The sequence below is a fragment of the Rhineura floridana genome, chromosome 7 (genome assembly GCF_030035675.1).
Source record: "Rhineura floridana isolate rRhiFlo1 chromosome 7, rRhiFlo1.hap2, whole genome shotgun sequence".
Lineage (NCBI taxonomy): Eukaryota > Metazoa > Chordata > Lepidosauria > Squamata > Rhineuridae > Rhineura > Rhineura floridana.
Window position 1 is genome coordinate 11879316 of NC_084486.1, and position 20303 is coordinate 11899618.

The following is a 20303-nucleotide window of genomic DNA, read 5'->3' on the forward strand; positions in this document are numbered from 1 at the left end:
AATTGCTGATCTTATACTTAATTTAAAAGATAATAAAGCGCCTGGGTCGGATTTTATTCCGGCCGAAGTATTCAAGACCAATGTGCAATGGTGGGCACCTTTATTAGCAAGTATTTTCACTTACATCGATCAATCTATGCAAATCCCCAATGCTTGGGGAACCGCTATAATCGTGCCCATTTATAAAAAAGGCCCGATATATGACCCGGCAAATTATAGGCCTATTAGTCTTTTAAATGTGGTTAGAAAACTTTATGCAGCACACCTCCATACTAAATTACTTGCTTGGATGGAACTAAATGACATCTTGGCCCTAGAGCAGGCTGGTTTTCGAATAGGACGTTCAACTACCGACCATGCTTTGGTTCTTCACCACCTGGTTAATAAATATAAAGGGAATTCTAACAGTGCGCTATATGCGGCGTTTATCGATCTAAAAACGGCTTTCGATTCCATATTGCGGGATAGACTTTGGTCAAAACTCGAAACTATGAATATAGATCTCCGTCTATTGGCTTTAATTCGGAGGCTATATACTAATACATATCTTCGGGTTAGATGTAATAATAAAGGCCTTTTAATGAACCTTATCCCCACCCATAAAGGAGTTAGACAGGGGTGCATTTTGGCACCCTTCCTATTTAACATCTATATAAACTCCGTGGTGCAAAGGTTGTTGCTAATTAATGCAATTAATGCATTACATTAATGTAATGTAAAGTATTACATCCCCCGCTACTAGCTGGAAGCCCTAGACCCATTATTCTCTATGCAGACGATATTGTTTTACTATCAAGGACACCGATTGGTTTGAGACGTCTGTTGTTAGAAGTAGCTAGTTTTTGCTCTGACGAATATTTGATGATAAACTATGCAAAAACTAAAGTAATGATATTTACAAATAAAAGAACCAAACATCTATGGAGGATAAATGGCCATTTAATTGACCAAGTAAATTCATTTCAGTATTTAGGAATAAATTTTCAGGCCAACGGCCTATGGTCAGTCGATATGAAAATGGCAGCTATGCATGCGAGAAGAACAACGAAAGCTTATTGGCATTCTATTATAATAAAGGGGGTCAAATCTTGAATGCTGCGTTAAGGATTTTCAGGGTAAAAATAATACCTCAACTCATTTATGGTGCACAAGCAACGAATTGGACGGAGTGTGACCATCTAGAGGCTGTCCAAACTATTTTTCTTAGATCTATACTGGCAGTGCCTACATGTATTCCCAACTCTATTTTAAGAATGGAAGTTGGATTGCCCTCCATTGATGCTCGGGTGTGGTGTCTTAGAATTAGTGCCTGGCTAAAGTTACTGTTTAGACCAATTGGATTGGCCCCCTCCATACTACAAGATAATTTCCATTCCCAATGGGAAAAGATGGTTATCGATAAAATCTCTAAATTGGGGTTTTCAATTCCCTTTATTCTATCTATGGGCTTTCTGAAAGCCAAAGAACAGATTTTAGAGCGAATTTACGACCTCGATTTCCAACAGCATTTGTTATTAGTTAAAAAGCATAGATATAATGTTAAGCCGTGGGCTATGCCATATTTAACTAATCTAACTATTCCAAAGTATCGGAAGGCGTTTACGTTGGCTAGGTTTAACTGTCTGCCTTCTGCTTTATTAGACGGCAGATTTAAGAAATTACCGTACAGGACTTCCGGGAAGGGTGACTTCGCTTGTGCCTGCTTTTGAGACGGGCTCCCGCCTCAAAAGAAGCTTATTCAGATATAAATCAGTCAGAACATTTTTTTTTTGACTGATGAAATTTCTCCCGGGCAGGGAGAAATGTAGAGATCAACCTCAAAAGCCTGTTTTTGTTGGGAGGACTGGATTTCATTAATTTATGAGAAAAGGTCCAGCCAGCAATGCCGGACGGACTTCCGAACAAGCTCTATCTGTTTAATGCGATACGTTTATCTTTTCTTCAAAGAGAAAACAGACTAACAGGCAAGCACCCTTCTTTCTATTATTTTTTTTATTTGGTTTAAATTGTTGCAGCAAAAAGAGATTTGTCAATTTAATCAGCTTTAAAGAGCTTCTGGGTGAGCTATAACTCTTCCCTGTTATTCACGAAATTAACAGCTTATCTCTGTTTCTATTGCAAAAAGCTGTCCTGGAAGTGCATTCTAAAGATATACACAGAAGAGGGATTTCTATTCCGAGGAACATTATATTGTCTGGGACTATTCTCTTTTTGGTCTATTTTATTTTGACGAATCTGCTTCTTCACGACGCCGCTAACTGTTTTGATGCTGGGAACTAAATTTGTTTTGTATTCTTGAACATAGAGAGATAAGGCAGGCTGCTCTGTTTATACTGTGACATCATCAAGCCTGGAATATTAGCCCAATTGTTGCTGAAATAAGAAGTGGTTCTTCTTTATTTTTGTTTTGCTTTGTTTTCGTGGTTTTAAAAAATGGCAATCAAGAAAGTGGCTGAGAATCTGGAAGTAATTATGTTTCAGAAAATAATGGATGAGATTGAGATAACGAAACAAACCCTGCGACAGGGCAGTAAGGAGCTGAAAATTGAACTGAGCAAAATGACGCAGGAGTTTAAAGAAATAGGGGATCCTGTGAGAGAGGAGAATGAGATCAGAGATGAGAAAAGAAAAAATAAAGGGAAGATACAAGCCCTGGAGATTGGAACAAATGTGGAATTGGAAAAAGATCTGGAGTTTATGGATATTAGAAATAAAATCTACTGTTTGGAATTTAACGTTATCTCTGAAGAAATTAATGAAGATATTAGAGATAAAGTTATCAATGGCTTGGATAATCTTCTGGACTGGAATGACGTGATGGAGCTTGATATAGAGAAAATCTATGGAATTAACAGCAGCCATGTGACAATGGAAAAACTCTCAAGAGATGAGCCAGTGCATTTTGTAAAAAAGAAGAACAGAGATATGACTTTACAACAATATTTCAGCAACTTATTCAGAATTGATGGCAAGAAAATATTTGGGATAGAGGAAATTCCCATCAGACTCTTATTATATGACTATGGCTATGACAGCAAGATTATTATGGAATACTGATAATGGAAGATTGGACACTGAAATTACTGGACTTAACAGGACTATTGAAGATGGAAGATGGAATTAATAGGGATAATGGAATAATGGCTATTGAAATTATTGGACCTAACAGATTTTGATGAGATGGATTAATCAATATGTTTACTTGGACTATGGTTATGACAATAAGATTATTATTATTATTAACGAGATGGATTAATCGACATGTTTATTTGGAGAAAAATTGATAGATATATTTCTTAAAGAATTGAAACCTCTCTTTGACTTTTTGTGGAAAGAATAAAGTAATGTTTATGAGATTTGATGATTAATTAAGATAACTACTGGAGGAAAGTGATTTTATAATATAATTTAAGAGACAGGATTGTTATATATTGTAGACCTATAACTGATTTGATCTGCAACAAATGGGAAGTCAACATTTTATTTTTTTGTTTAATCATTTTTGTTTTGTTTTGTTTTTTGTCTTTGAATGTTTTATGATTTTGTTTTGTATGTTTTATGAAAATTTGAATAAAAATTATTGTAAAAAAAAAAAAAAAAAAGAAATTACCGTACAATGATAGATTATGCCCTTGTGGAGACGGTGAGGTTGAGACTATATCACACGTTCTACTTCACTGTTCACTTTATTGTGAGGCCAGGTGCAAGTTTATTCTACCCCTACTTACTCGCTTACCTGACAGGAACGAAACCTGTTACGTGGACTATTTGCTTGCGGATCATAACCCACAAGTAACTCAATTGGTAGCTAAGTTCTGTGAGGCAGCTATTGCCGCTAGAAAATTATTAATTTCAACAATGCAAGCAGATTAATTGATGTTTTTTAGATATAATCAGTTCCTTATTATTGTAAATATCGTTGTTTGCTATTTTGTTTTCTTTGGTCTTTGACTGTAATAAACTTGATTCATTCATTCAATGTTTTATGACACAGATATTACTAAAAAAACAAGTATTAGTCTGAAGCAAATATAAATAGCATTTCTCTCGATCGATTCTTAGTTTGACCTTTGCAGCTAACACTGCTCTGTGGTACCCAATGGAGGGAGAATTTTGGGGCTCGTCTTTATACTGCATTTCAGTAGCTTTCTAAGGTTAGTTGTCTTATATTCCATTGCTCAATTATTTTTACTCTTTTGAGTGCTTCCCATAGGCACCTGGTTAGCCACTGTGAAAACAGAATGTTAGACTAGACGGGCCTTTATTTGGCAAAAGGGGTATACAAAAAAAAGCAACTAGTGACTAACTCACCAATACAGAGTGATCTGAAATGATTCAAAACTAGTCTTCAGAACAGGCAGTCTAATGGTTGTATGATTCAACTGTCCTAATTATCTCTCCAGAAGGCAGCACATAAAAAAGGAGATTGAACAGGGAGTGGCCAGGCACATTGCATATACTTTACATCCCTCTTCAGAACTTGCCACCTAAGTGTTCAGGAAGGGTGTAGTTGGATTGTGCCTGCTAGCCATACACCCCAGTGTCCGTGCATTCACTGGTAATATGTGGGGGAAGGGTCTATGCTCAAATAGACATATGAGGTTAGTATCATTTGCCCAATGTACTACTTCACGTATCAAAAGCTCTTTAAAAAGATGGAAGAGTAGCGCTAAGAAGGATCTACACCTGTGGAGATGACACTACTGCTCAGTGCTGCTCTATCTTTTTTTTTAAGTTTGAAAATAGAGGAAGCATGGAGGAAACCTGGGCAGCAACTTGATGATGACATCATGTATATGCCCTGCAAAAAAAAAAATCAACCAAGTGTGGCTATTCCATAGTAAGCAGTAAACACAGTAATTAAGCAAGCATTCTTAATTATGGAAAATCCTAGGTCATACTTACAATGATATTAGGAGTCTAGCTTTAATTTTATAGTTATCTCTGCTAATGTATCGACCACTTTCACCAGTTATCTCCAATAAGGCCTTTCATACAAAGCTAACCTGGGAAATGAACTAGCTGTTCTGTAAGCTTGATACATGTGTAAGCTTGGTTACATGCGGTGTGCTGACTACAGACTTATTCATTAGGCTGAATTATTATGTTTTCTGAAACACTCACATCTCTCACAGACACTCCAAAAATAACTTTAGATGGCCAGTTACATACAGAAACAGGCATTCTTTTGCAGTATTGCAAATCCTAAGGGATGGAACAGATATTCCAGTCAAGGATTACATCTCATTCACATCTGCCCAGAAAGAAATACCATGAAACATCTTATTTTATTTATTTATTTATTCAATTTATATACTGCCCCATAGCCGAAGCTCTCTGGGCAGTTTACAACAGGTAAATGTTGCTATTTAACAGCAGCCAGGCACACAAAATTAGCAGGAGATACTTTTGATAATATGCAAGTAAAATGATGGGGAAAACATTACCTGCTCATTTGTGTGCTTCTGCTGTTGGAGGGCCAAAAGCAGGCCTAGTGAAAAAGAAAAAGCTAGCAAAAAGCTGATTCCATAACTATTCCTTACTCTAAAGCAAACACCACCAAAAACAGATGGAGATGTATATGTAACTTCATGGATTTTTGGAGTGTTATGGGCCAGTTAATACAGTTTTATGACCAGGATCCAAAACTGCTGGGCAAACCCTCGTGTACTTGATCAGCTGCTCCTGAATCTTGAAAGGTTTAGGGTTGTGCCAAGATAACCCTCCCTGCTTTGCCGCTCTGTTGCAGGCTATGAAGAAGAGAGTCCCCCATATGATGCTTTTTCATGGGGCGCTGCCAACAGGGCTAAAGCATGTACCTAACTTCCCATCAGCAACAACTGCACTCACTGCTGCTGCTCAACACCAGTTGTTCCTTCTCCACCCTCATCGCCAGGCGAAGCATTGCCCGCCCTCAGATTTAGTTTCACGATAATGCCACATATCCTTGACGGTGCCATAGACCATCTTGACCGTGACTGCTCCAAGACCTTCTCCCAGCTACCTGGCCATCCCTGACTGACTGCAGCAGCCATAAAAGCTGCTACTCCCTGAAGATGCCAGAGACCATCCTGACTGTGGGATGTTGTTTAGCGGCATTTGTTTGGGCCAAAATTTAATTCTGCTGCTCAGTTATTTTTGCTATTATTGGGATCATGTTTTTGTATTTTATTGTTGGACCTCCTTATGAATTATAATTGTATTGTTTCAGTTTATTGTATAATTGGATTTTGTTTTGTAACAGTGAATTACGTAACTTTTCTTCATTTTGCGACCCACCTTGAGTACAGATTACTATGGCAAGATGGCATACAAATAAACCATAATGAGGATGAGTTATGGCTGTACGATGGTGTCCAGAGACAAATCAGAGCGAGGGCACTACTTCTTCCAGCTCCATGAACAGATAGCAAAGAACAGGTGATAGTGAGCAACGGGGCATTTGTGAAGCCTCCCTTTTGAGGCAAATGAGTCCATGGCTGGAAAAAAAGACCTGGACAAACTGCAGTACACATAGACTCCCATAATCAAGGCCTTATTCAGGATCTTCATTGTTGCAGGAATATGCTTTAGAACTGTCTCTTACTTCTACCAAGTCTAAGCTGTTGGCAAGCTGCAGAATTTAAGAGGCCTACATCTGTTCCTAATTAATAGAACAGGCGCTAGCAGTCTATGGCCCTTCTGGGAGTGTGCAAACTTCTTAGAATGTGTCTTGCTTACTCAGATCTTAAAAGTTCAGAAGCTGTCTTTGCTTGCAGGCCCAAGAGATCTCTAGCATACCTGACATAAGAATGAAGATAAGAAGATATGGCCCATCTAATCCAGCATCCTGTTCTCACAGTGGTCAACCAGATGCCTCCGGGAAGCCCACAAGCAGGATTTGCCCCCAACACTGGAGATAGAACATAGCCATTGTGGCAAGTAGCCACTGATAGCGTTATCCTTCATGAAATTCTCTAATCCTCTTTCAAAACCATCCAAGCTGGAGGCCATCGCTGCTTCTTGTGGGAGCAAATTACTATGCACTGTGTGAAGAAGATGAGACAGCCTCTGAGAGAGTAGAGTTACCACTTCTGGGATTCGGACTAAGGCTTTCTGAGATAAAAGGAATGGCTTCCAACACTCCTGAATGCTGACTCTTCTAGTTTTCAAAATTAAGCACTGTGGTGACTGACTGCTTGTTTGAGAAACAGATGTCGTCAGTTCCCAGATCTTCTTTTGCTCTGCTTACAGTCAGATTCTTTCCCTGCCGGCTTTGACTGTGCTGTCCAATGGAGTCACAATCTTTGGTAACCCTCCTAGTCCTGCAGAGACCCCTCCTTTCTAGGTCTGCCTTGCTTAATTCAGGGATGGCCAACTACTATCAGCCCATGAGGCCAGGTCCTGCCCATGAAACACTTTCATCTGGCTTACAGGGGATGAATAGACACAAATGCACTTACCTTAACTTTAAGTTTCTCTTTACGTTTTCTGTGGAGCTGACAGCTACTTGGAGGCTTTATTAAAGAGATGGGGGGCCTTTTTCAGCCATATGAATGGGGAAGGAAAGGCCAGAATTAGGGATGGGGGAGAGATTCAATTCAGTTTGCACTTCACAATACTTTTATCAAATTTGCACTTTCCAAAACAATGTAAGAACTGAAACACAGCTATCCTTTGAAATTTACACTTAGCCAAATGACATACAAAAATGCATCAGACTAAAAGTGCTTGAAAAAATGTGAACCTTTGTCAAAACTGCATACAAAAATGTGTTTATTAGCAGAAATTCACACTAAAACGTTGAAGAAAAAATAGCAAATTGCTACAGAAATGTGGAGAACTGAATTTAAGACTGGAAAAATAGGAAACTGAGAGGGCCAAAAATTACAGAGCCATCCACCCCTAGCCAGAATCAAAAGTGGATGGAGCAATGAATATTAATTTTACTTTTGTACAGCAGGCTTATTTGTACACTCACACATCCCTCTCTATTCTTCCTCCAGACAAGCAAGAGGCATTATCAAATTTCAAAGACAGATTCTAGCTAGGCAAAAGCACTCAAGAAAGGTGCAAAGCAGCAGGGCCAGCACCAGACTGCAGGGGATCTCAGAAGCCGCAGCAGCAACATAACAGCACTAACACTACTACTGGGGGCTTAAATAGGCCCGGCCACATCAGTGCATTACCGTGCTGTGCATGCACATCTACCATCACCCAAGATGGTGGTGGGACATACTGACATATTGGGTGATGGGAAACCAAAGCCCAACCTGGCCGCCCACTGGCCCCAGGCCTGCAAAGCAGGGCCAGTGAGGGGTGAGGTTAGAAGGAAGGTGTGGCCTTAGGAGAGTCCTGAGGGCCAGACAGAAAGATCTGGAGGTCTGCATTGAGGTTCCCCATCTCTGCTTTATTATTATACAGCCACAACAGTGGCTGTATACTATAGCCAGCATGGATTTTTCACATTCCACAATGTTAAATTGAAAATACTGCCCATACCATTCTGATGCTTCACATATGCTCATTTCAAAACAAAACCTTACAAAACTTACAGTCCTGAACTCAGCAACGCTTGCTTAACAACCCTCTCAATTTTCATGGCAATACACAAAACAGTCAGAGAGAATACAGAGTTCAAAGTCTAAAACGAGAGAGAGAAAACCCAGAGCCCTTTTGGATTTTTTGCCATCAGAGTTCTCATAATGTGTTGAAATTCATTAAAAACCAGTCATGTTCACAGAGTACCTGCAATCCTATTACTGACCTTGCCCCATACTCTGACCTTCATCTTCTGCAGTTTAAAAGTTAAAAAAAAAGGCCTGGCTGATTTTTAAGTAATATAATATTTTTTTCCTTCAACCCAATGATAGTGCCGGGCATGCTCAGTAAGAACCAACTGTCAGTGTTCCAAAAGGCAGACTCACAGCTGCTGGGCTTGCCTAATCAGGGGGCCACACCCACACCAGACCTTGAGACAGTCATGGCTTCCCCCAGAGAATCCTGGGAAGTGTAGTTTGTGAAGGGTACTGAGAGGAGACTCCTATTCCACTGACAGAGATCCAGTGGCAAGACTGGTTAAACAAGATCAGCACAGCACATGTCTTCTTTCTATTATTTGGGCTGATTGCAGGTGTTGCCACCACTCACCATATGCTCAGAGGCACACATTACCAAATTCTTCCAAGCTACACAGCAAGTGGATTGGACTGTGAAAGACCAACCCAAATTGTGTTTGCATTTTGACAAATTTGTAGGGCAGGCCAATATCTCAGAGAGGAGGTCAGGTCTCCTGCTCCCCTGGTGCATTCACTATAGCTGCCTAATTTCCCTGCTTTTTAAAGTTTGATAGAAATGTCTGTGGGCTATAGGTATGTTCTTAAACCACAAGGTTTTTTGCCTATTAGTGAATATAGCTCAACTACATATGAGTGGGATTCATTTGGATTGCAAAATAATACTTGTAGTGCAACCAAGTGAATCACACCCAAGTTTTCTCATTATCACATCACGTTTGTTGCTCAATGGAATAAAAGCAGTATGTAACAATTAAACAAAGTGTTGCCAACTCCAAGGTGAGAGCATTGCTCTCTCTGCCTGAGAAGGCCACTGTGCCTCAAGGGGAAGCCATTTGTGGGGGTTTGCAAATATGCTAATTTTTACAACGGGAAGCACTTGTTTAGGACATTCCATACACTTCATTGAGAACCTAATTATTAATGGCAGTTTACATCTGAGGGGGCACTAGAAATGACTTTTCAGTGTAGATCTGGTTTAAATGAAAATGTCTGGATTTAGCTACATTTTAATATTTTAGCATATTTACTGGGACAGATTCCCTCACCCCTTTTCTAGATTTCCTCCAGCTATTTATATCCACAAGAAGCAACACAAGAGCTCATATGGTTGCAAAACAACATTTGTGCAACCTGCTGGTTGATGGGAAATGCTGAAGGGCTCATTTCAACTACAAATACAACCTTTAGGCCTTTTTTACTGCATAAACAATGTCTGAAAATATAATGGCAAAAAAAGAAAAAAAGTAAGTGGGTAAGTATAAAGAATTGGGTTGCCAAGTCTCAGAATTTCACCAGGCATTTTAGGGTTTCTTACTCCTTCTGGACCCTCCAGAAGAATTTAGGGTGAGAGGACAGGACCACAGAGACAGTTATTTTTTGCTTTGCTCAACGACAGCGTTTTGCTATTAGTTCAGTTCTCATGTCAATCAGATTCTACTCTGTGCTGTGCTCTGCGACCCAGTGAGAGTGACCAGGCTTCTCCTTCATCTGAAGGCCTTTGTATACTTACCATTTATAGTGGTATAGTTGCTGTCTGATCCATAGTTTTTAGGGGTGAATTTATAGTAGATTATCTGCACCTCTGGCCACATGAAACTGTTAACAGAGAGTGAGTGCAGGGTTTTTCTTTCCACACTAATGGTGGGTTGTGTCTGAACTGAGAAAAGTTCAATGGTTATACCCCTTACATACCCTCACTGTGTCAGAGTTATGAATATGCCCATGGGAATAGCCCTTTTGCAGTGGGTGTGAAGATATACATATATCCTAGTATTCTGGGGTTCTAATTTTGTGGGAGAATAGGAGATCAGAAGAGGTTAAACAAGAGGAACTACGTGCGTGTCTGAACTATGATGAACCCGATTATTTTGATGAAATTTTATCTGTACACAATAATCTGTCAGGTACCATTTTCTCTTCAGAACAGAAGAACAGTGCCCAGCACAAACTGACAGTTCCCACCAGTCAGCAAGCAGTAGCGTGAAATTGCCATCTCCCAAACCACACCCACCAACCCCATACCCTTCACACAGAAACCAGGAGGATGCTTGTACACATACTACATAAATGAAAATACTGAAGATCCTTTCCACATGTTTCACAAAGTTGGATTTTTTGCAGTAGAAGAAAAGCAGCGTTTTTGAGTATGTTATTCTGGAATACTAGCTGAATAATGGCAATGTCATATAGCAGCATGCCAAACAATCCCAACCACCACCACCCCCCAGCAACTATACCACTACAAATGATAAGTGCAGAAAGACCCTCGGAAACTGAGATGCAAAAACTTTAAAACTCATTTCTAAACATTTCTATAGCAAAACTCTGCAAGGACTAAAATGTTTGCAAGCAACAATATCATCAGGTTAGTTTAACATGTCCCCCAACTGTAGTTTGGAATCTATTCTGTTTTACAATTGCTCAGGGTGGTGTGCAAGAAGAATGCCAATAAGATCAATAAACTTTACAACGCAAATAATAAAGCAACATTATAAAAAGTAACTGCATCAGTCAAAGCTAGCTAGTTGGTATCAAAGAATTTTAAAATAAAAAAACAACATAAAAAGTTTTCACCTGGCATCAGAAGAGATATGATGATATAACCTAGCAATCACAAGTTGTTTGGAGACTCCCAACGGCAGTATACTTCCTCTACCCCAAAAATACCAGTATATCTCCCTCTCCAAGTGAGACTTCCCAGCCAGTCTCAGACAGCTGCATCCAACACCCACCCACCGTTTCTGATGGAAAAATAGGCAGGCAAAATGGCCAGATGGGCAACCCTGCTTGAAGGCATCCCAGGCACCTTCAGGCAGGAATATCCAACACCCACACCCACACACCCCATTCATTCTTCACAAGGGAAGAATGGGCATGGAGAGTGGACAGTTGGGTGCAGTTGCTTGGGAGTGCTTTCAGGCCACTACATCCTATACCTCCAACCCATTGCTCTCCGCTTGGGTGGGGAGACAGTGGCTAATCATGTGTCCCTTCTTGAAGGTGCCCCAAGTCCCTTTCAGGCAGGTACATCCAATCCACACATACACCTCATTCTTGCAAGAAAGGCCTTTTCTGGGGGGCAGAGGGAGCAAGGACCTATGTGCCAAGGCACTCAAGAGCCATGACTATGCAAGAGTCAAACAACCCTCACCCTTCCTTCTACTTTTTGAGCTGGGGTGGTGATACGGAACCCTGTGCAGCTGCTGGAAGGATCTCCACCCACCTCTGCAACTTCAAAATTGTGAGGAAAGCTGGGCTAGCTGCTCATTGTGCTCAGAGGATGCCCAGAGAGGATAGCACTATACTTGCCATGGTGAGTCTGCCAAGCAGAATAACTGAATAATGCTCCCCACACCTCTGTAAATTTGTCCACACCTTTCTTCTAGAGCAGGGGTTTCCAACCTGTTGCCCATGGGTGCTATGGTGCAGGTACCCCAGAATTTGAGCTTTCATTTAAAAAGGAAACTTTCTCCTAGAAATAAGGTTATGGAGCAAAATGTGCAGGTATCCTTCTAAGTGTTTTCTCTGAAATGAGACAGCCTGATGGCACCTGCATTAGTGTTATTACCCAATGAGTGAAGTCAGAGCTGGGACTGATAAGTGAGTTGTTTGAACAACAGGCACTAGCAGTCTAAAAAGCTGCTATATTGCACTCCCTTTTAGTGCACTTTTCCTGCTTCTGGGTTTGGTTTGGTTTTTAAGTCCTTGAAATCTCCATAGTTTGTCCTTTTCCTCTAACAACCAGGATGCATCTTTCCTGTGCTGGGTTCACCTGAGATCAGGTAGTACCTAGCAGTTATTTTATGCCAATACTACTATACAATAAGTGTGATGATGTTAAAGAATCTCCCTCCCTCCAAAAGACAAACGTGAAATCTTTGCAAAGAGGCTTAGGCATTTTTGCTTTGCAGGTGCTAAAGACCAGGGAATCATCAAGAATTCACTGACAGTACTATGGTATACATTTCTACTCAGAAGTAATTTTCTTTGTGTTTAATGGGACTTACTTCAAGGTAAGTAGATACAGGATGGCAGCCTAGGCTTTGGTTTAAGATTGGCATTGGGGAAAAACAGGATTCTTGTGCCTTTAACATCTGTATGGCAGGCAGAAATTCAACAGGTTGCGTCCTTTCTAGTATGAAAATACAATTATGGGAAAAGCTTCACTATAACTACTCTCTAATTTTGTGTTATGCCATGCCTCCATGGCAGCCATTTTGTGACTGGTGCCCCAGCACTCTCTCAAAATTTGAAATGTGCCCTCTGGTCCAAAAAGGTTGGCAACCCCTGTTCTAGTGCTTGTGACAGCATGAGAGGTACATTATAGAAGCTGAAAATGAGAGGGACCTGCAGCCTTTTACTTGGATAAAAATCCTCAGAGTTGTCTTTTTCCATAAGAATTGCACAGGAGAATTACTTGAGAGCACAACTCCAATAAATACAATAGGGCTTCTAGGTAGGCATGTAGAGTTCCACTGCTAAACCAGTTTCCCCCTGCTTTACAGAAAAGGAAACATGTTTGTGATATCAGCAGCTCTTACCCCAATCCCCATGTTGGATAAACGTTCATGTCTAGCAACCAGCACATCTAAGGTAAAAGGGGCAAAGAGGTGAGCTGAACATAGGGATTGGCTGATGCTGCCCTATGTCATAAAGGCACTGTTTTCCCGTTGCCATACACATGCCTGGCAATTATAGTAGCCATCTGTTTAATACTACGCACAATGTTGAGCTACAGCTGAACCAGACAAAGAAGAAGAAATGAGGTAGGGGAATAAGGTATGTGTGAGTAGTAGAGATGAGGCAATGTACAAAGCCAAGGCCCCAAGAGTGGGAAACAGGACGCTACAATCCCTAATATTCCCTTACTCTCCAACTATCATGTTTTAGCCAAGATTGCATTTTTCTAAACCCTTTCCCAAGGGGAAAAAAACACCTTCTAAGTATCCCCATTTTCTGAAAACATTAGCCCATTCCTCCCTTTTTCCCCCCACCCCCCCACCCCCCCACCCCCTATTGTGTTATGCCCCTCTATAACCCTAATGTGAGTATGAATATATGTGTACAACAGCTGAAGCCCAGTACAGGCATCATAAAGCATTTGCCTATAAAGATTGCATATTGGTATTCTTGACATCAAAACATGTAATTGTGACAATTAGTCTGGATTGTCTGTTGGATTACTTACTGTCCATCAGGCTGAGGCACTGGGCTGTTAGCCCCCTCCCCTCATGCACAAGAAGAGTTTTGCTTTCATAGTTGGCTGGTGGGTCAAGCAAGCCAGAACTACTTTTGCTATGCAAATTATCTCCGTTATTTGCTGCCCTGGGCTTTTTTTCAGAAGAAGGGCGGGATATAAATTCAATAATAACCCTGACAATGACCATATTTGATATGGTCATTTACATGAAGCAGGAGTTGACCAAGTATGTATTCAGCACAAAACAATTTGTGACTAGTGAGATGTCCTCCTAATGTTGGTAATGAAACACCACCAACAGTTGACAGATGAAAACTAATACATTTCATGGCACAGTGTGTATGAAACAAGCACAGGACAGTATCTCCCCTCCCTGCATGGGTCTTCTTCACAAATATGGAAAATGGTTGGCATTAAACTTGCTTTAGGGATTGAACCACTAGAGAAAAAAATATAGATATGGCCAAACAAAGTTCAACACTGCAAATTCAGAAGCCAATCACTCTACAAAACTTTAAATTTAAAAATGTCTTCATTTTATTTTTATTGTTTATTTTCTAAAATGCATACCCCACCCTTCACCACCAATCAGCATTCACAGTATGGCTCAGGAAAGAGACCTGAGGCCTGCTCCTGACTTTTCCACACTGATGCCTGAAATAAGAGAAAAATGGAAATGGCCTGCCTTCAAGTCGATCCTGACTTATGGCAACCCTATGAATAGGGCTTTCATGGTAAGCGGTATTCAGAGGGGGTTTACCATTGCCTCCCTATGAGGCTAGTCCTCCTCAGCTGGCTAGGGCCTGCTCAGCTTGCCACAGCTGCACAAGCCAGCCCCTTCCTTGGCCGCAACTGCCAGCTGGGGGGCAACTGGGCTCCTTGGGACTATGCAGCTTGCCCACGGCTGCACAGGTGGCAGGGCACATAACTACTGAACTAGTCACTGTGGGGGTGATCTTTTAGCTGGCCCTTGACACCCAGGAGACACGAGCGGGGATTTGAACTCACAGACTCTGGACTCCCAGCCAGGCTCTCCTCCCCACTGTGCTATACCAGCTGTCTGAAATAAGAGATCCTGTTTTTCTTGGGTTTGTTGTTGTTGTTATGCTGTTTTCATTGTAATTTTTCGGTTTTGAACACTGTTTTGAATGATTTGAGAGGTGGGACAAAAGTGCTTTGAATAAACAAATAATATGCCGAAGAAATGCATGTCTTTTAAGGCCCTGGTTGTCACTGAGGTAGTAAATGTGTCTGAACAGAACTTCAGACTGCAGGTGAAGGAACTGAATGTTCCTCAATTACCAAAAACAAAAACAAAATCCCCTCCCTGTTGGAAAATTACATACTAGGACTTTTCCCAGATATGCTAGTTTTCTAAATGCAGGGATTTATTTATTTTTTATCATATACACCTGCAATCTCAAGTGATACAAGTGATGAAAACTAGGCCAAAACTTTTAGAAGGGAATGGATCTAAAAGCCATCCAACACATTAAATTAAATTCATGTCAGAATTGATAGAAAACATAATGGAAAGCCTTGCTTGTATATTACTGTGTCAAATTATTAACACAAAGTATCCTATTGTGGATAGCCTCTAAAAATAGCTTCCAACTGCAGGTGGTCCACTGGCATGCATACAGCATACATTTATCTGTCCCCTTTCTTAAAAAATAACAGTTTACCTTTTGCCATTTTGGAGCAGTCCGTGACCCTGCATCATCAGTCATTCCTGTATTTAAGACACTTGCATTAATTTATGGGGGAAGCTACAGATTTTTCCTTTCATTTTGCTCTTGTTTCATCCTCCTGTAAAAAGTACACTGTGTCAAGTAGAAGTCAAAGTGCAGCTGTGAATGAATTGAGCTCCATTTAAAAAGAAAAAGAATAATGAAAAACCACAGAGAAGAAGGAATGTGTTCTTGATTTTCAGACTGAGATTTTTTAAATAGAAGTTTATAAATGATTATGCACCTTCCTTTTAACTGATTACTGAATTGATTATTGTCAATGCTGCAGTTTTTCAGTTTAGAGTATTTTATGCAAAGCTGAGCTCCTCTTGATTAAATAATATTTTATTTTTATCTATTTATTTATTATTTGATTTATATCCTGCCCTTTCTCCCAGCAGAAGCCCAGGGCAGCAACATGGAGAAGTATTCATCTTAAAAGCTTTTGCCCAAGTCACAATATCAGGACATTGACTGATTAAAACAATATCACACTGAACAACTTTTTCAGAGGAGAGGTTTCAGTTATAGTATGATGTTAGTTCCACATTTTTAATCCAGTGGTGATGAACCAGTCAAGTATGCTGATCTGTGTTTTTGCAGTCCTAATTTCTAGATTCCCCATCTAAACTCCTGAGGCTGATGTTCCACTTAGAAGGGCAAAATCTGTACTATGGTCAGATGACGATGATGATTAAAAGAAATCATCATCATCATCATCTGGCCACATGAAATGAGAAGTCTTTAAATTTAAAGATCCAGAACTCACCTGTAGCTCCAATCTGCAACTTGAAGCCCACTTTTACTGTGTAATCCAATGCATGCCTACTCTGATGTAAGGTCCATTGAGTTCAATGGGACTTACTCCAAGGCAAATGTGTATAGCAGGAGTGGGCCTCCATATGTTGCTAGACTCCAACTCCCATCATCCTCAACCACTGGCAATGCTGGCTCAGGCTGATGGGATGGATTCTAACAACATCTGGAGGGCCACAGATTCCCCATCTCTGATGTATAGGACTGCAACCTCAATTATTTCCCTCCTCCCCATGTCCACATTTCCTCATCTCTCCAGGATGACAATCTGTAAAAGAAAACAGGGTCTCTTCTCCATATTAGTGTGGTAGTTTTAAAACCCTACGGGCTGCATCCAACTAAATTCTATTTAGAGAATTATTTTATTTTAATGGGTTTATTCTGAGGATGACTAACACTGGATATAACCTTATGTATCCTGGGTAAAGAAGGCAGCAGGTACATGATAAAATTCAAAATCATATGTAACTTGAACCCACACTCCATATTTCTATACTTGTGCTACTTGCTGATTTCTATAGGTGAAGCGTGAAAGATGTCTGTCTCACCTTTCCTTGAACACCTTCAAGAAAGGGGATTTCACAGCTTTGGCAACTTATTCCAGTGCTGTTCTATTATTAGAAAGTTGTACTTTCCTATAGTCGCTTCTCTTCTGCACTAGTTCTCCTAATCGTGAAACTGAAACAGTGTGGAAGGTTGTTTATGGATGGCCTGCTCTTGAAGACCACAAAACGTTGGCTGAAATAAAAAAAAACAGCCCTACTAGATAAGGCAAAAGGTCCATCTAGTCCAAAAGGGGACAAGCAGATGCTTCCCAGGAAGCTCATAGGCAAGATGTGGAGGCATAAGACAATATTTTTGTTTTTATTTATAAGAACATTTATAAACTACCAACTCATAAAAAATAATGGTGTGGTGTACAATAAAGTTATTAAAACTTCATAAAATTATAAAATCAGAAAATACAGAACAAATCACCAACAATGAATTATATTAATTTTTTTAAAATGCTTGGTTTTAGCAGGCAACGAAATATCAGAATTATAGGTGCCTGTTTGATTTCAATAGGAACAGTCTTAGCTCTCACTGAAATTAAACGAATATAAGCAAATTGTGGGACAGGCAGGACAGCTTCTCCAGATAATATATGTTATCTGTGGCACAGCTATAGTTTTCAAAGGAGAATTCAGATCCTCTTGGAAAGTAGGATTTACCATGTTATCAACGACAAAAACTGGCACAGAACAAAACATTTTTAATGGAATGGCATTCTTTTGCAATTTGGACTCCAGAGGGAGTCATTTGCTATAGATATTGCACTAGTAATGGGGTCTTGCTGCAGAAAGGTACATTTTCCCTGTACTTTTTTTAAATTACAATTACTTCTTTTTTTAAAAAAAGGGTTTTGTTTCTGCTGACATCCCATTTCAAATACTCCTACAACTTCCTTTTTAGATAGCATTTTTTTTAAATTTTGAGTTATAGTTTGTCTTATTACAACCATCATTTTCTTGCTTGAAAACCTGCCTTCATATGAAAATGCTTATTAGTGAGCATAGGGTGAAATCATGCTGGATCCTGCAAGTTGGGGCCCTGATTCCAAATACAGGACAGGGCACTGGAACCAATTAAAAATTATGATGATGATGATGATGATGATTAATATTATTGCTCACCTTTACCAACAGGTACCAGGGTGGGTTACAGCAGTCTAAAATTCAGTATTAAAAAGAATTAAAACATTGCATGATATCGTTCTCTGTCTAAATATAAGAACATAAGAAAGGTCTGGCTAGATCATTCAAAGGAAGCCTCATGTCCACCATCCTGTTTCCAATAGCGAGTAGCTAGATACAGGGTTACCAACCTGGTACCTGCAGGCGCCATGGCACTCACAAAGGCTTTGACTGGCAAACCAAAGGAAGTGGCAACAGACTCTCTGAGCTTTCATTCTTTTAAAAAAGTAAGTTACTAGGTCTCCTAGAAAGAATGTCAGGAAGCAAAATCCTTCTAAGTGATTTCTGTGAAACGAGACAGCCTGGTTACTTACGCCTGCCTGTCAGTGTTTTTAGACAGTGAGTGAAGTCAGAGCTATGACTGATGTAAGTTGTTTGGACACGAGGTCCTAAAGAGCTTCTGTTTTCCCTTCCCCTTTAGTGCACTTTTTCTCCTTCTGTCTTATTTTCTAGTAGTCCTAGGAATCTCTGTGGTTTGCTCTTCCTTTTTTCCCGATCAACCAGGATACATCTTTCCTGTGGTAGTTCATCTGAGATCAGGTACTCCTTGGAAGTTATTTGTGCAAATACTATTACATGATGTGCAAGTGGATGTTAAGGAATCCCCTCCCCAAATGGCAAATGCAAAATGTGAAAGCTTTGCAAAGAGGGTTAGACATGTCTCTTGCTGTGCAGGAGCAGATATCCAGGCACTCATTAAGAATTTGCTGTATAGTTAACTTACAATACAATGGTATACATGTCTATTTCAGCAGTAAGCCTCTTTGTATTTAATGGAGTTTATTCCCAGGTGAATGAGTACAAACTAGCAGCTTATGCTTTGGTAACAGCTGTATTTGCATAATCAGGACCAGCAGGACCAGCTGACTTCCCATGGTAAACATGAGGTTGTCCAGGGCAGTGGGGAGAGAAGCAGCAGTGATTGTACTCTCTCCAATTCTGTGTTATGCCACAGCCCTCCGCCATGGCAGCCATTTTGTGTTATGCCACAGCCCTCCGCCATGGCAGCCATTTTGTGAGTGGCACCCTCAGCATTCTCTCAAAATTTGAAATTCCGTCCAGTTCAAGAAAGGTTAGTGAGCCCTGAGCTAGATACTTCCAGGAGCCCAGAAGCAGGGCACAAGGGCAATAGGCCCTCCTTACCCTTTGCCCTCAGCATCACAATTTTACTACCTCTGTCTGAATCTAGAGCTTCCTTTCAGCCATCATGGCTAATACCCATTGATAAGACTTCTGCTCCTGGGATTTGCCTAATCCCCCTTTTACAGCCATCTAACCCAGCTTTTTCCAACCTGGTGCCATCCAGATGTTATTGAGACTCCAACTCCTATCAGTCCTACCTAACACGGCCAATGGTCAGGGATTATGGGTGTTGGATTCTAACAACATCTGGAAGGCAGCAGGCTGGAGAAGGCTGATCTAAGCTACCAGCCATCACCACATACTATGGAAGTGAGTTCTTTAGAGTCAATGATGCTTCATGAGAAGACTTTTGTTTTGTCCCTAAAAAATAACCTTAAATTGAAAATGATAACACTAAAGTAATATTGTCACTGGGGAGAGGCAAAAAGAAATATATTCCCCTCCAACTATTTATAGCAACTTGTCAAGGGGCTGGGTAACTTATTCATTGTCATGACCTTCCACAAGGCTAGATTTGCACCATGACTGTTGGAGTCAAGAGTTCTGGAGAAAGGTAGGAGCTCTCTTACAATCTTACTATTTTCTGAGCCTCTTCATGGGTGGGGGGGCTTTCCTCAAGCCAAAGCCAAGTATGATGCTCCACCAATCCTTAGGAGAAAGATAGGAACAATTTTTTCCTGGCTACCAAGGCCAGCCAAAATGTGTAGACCCCTGGTAACAGCAGTTGTATACAGTAGTTGACCCAAAATGACATCCTGTGGATGTACATGTGTATTAATGGGGTGGGTTGGTAAAATAAGTTTTTGTTGCATCTTTCTAGCTTCATATCTCTGTTTCACAACATAACATCCTGAAATGACAACAGTGAATCATTTTATGATTCATCTAGTTTTATTTATTT

The 20303-nt window shown here is 40.3% G+C and overlaps 1 protein-coding gene across 12 annotated transcripts in view; it reads right to left on the minus strand.

The window, feature by feature from the left end:
- Nucleotides 1–20303, minus strand: part of KCNMA1 (potassium calcium-activated channel subfamily M alpha 1) — an 848545-nt gene that overhangs the window by 608836 nt on the left and 219406 nt on the right. Inside the window, exon 1 of one of the 12 annotated variants that reach the window (XM_061634884.1) lies at nt 15663–15727. The exons of 10 other annotated variants lie outside the window; for them this stretch is intronic. In XM_061634884.1, coding sequence (XP_061490868.1) covers nt 15663–15707 — 45 coding nt within the window. In that variant the 5' untranslated portion in view covers nt 15708–15727. Of the gene's footprint in view, nt 1–13965; nt 14023–15662; nt 15728–20303 lie in introns of those variants that run through there. One more of the 12 variants, XM_061634885.1, reaches the window with a different exon arrangement.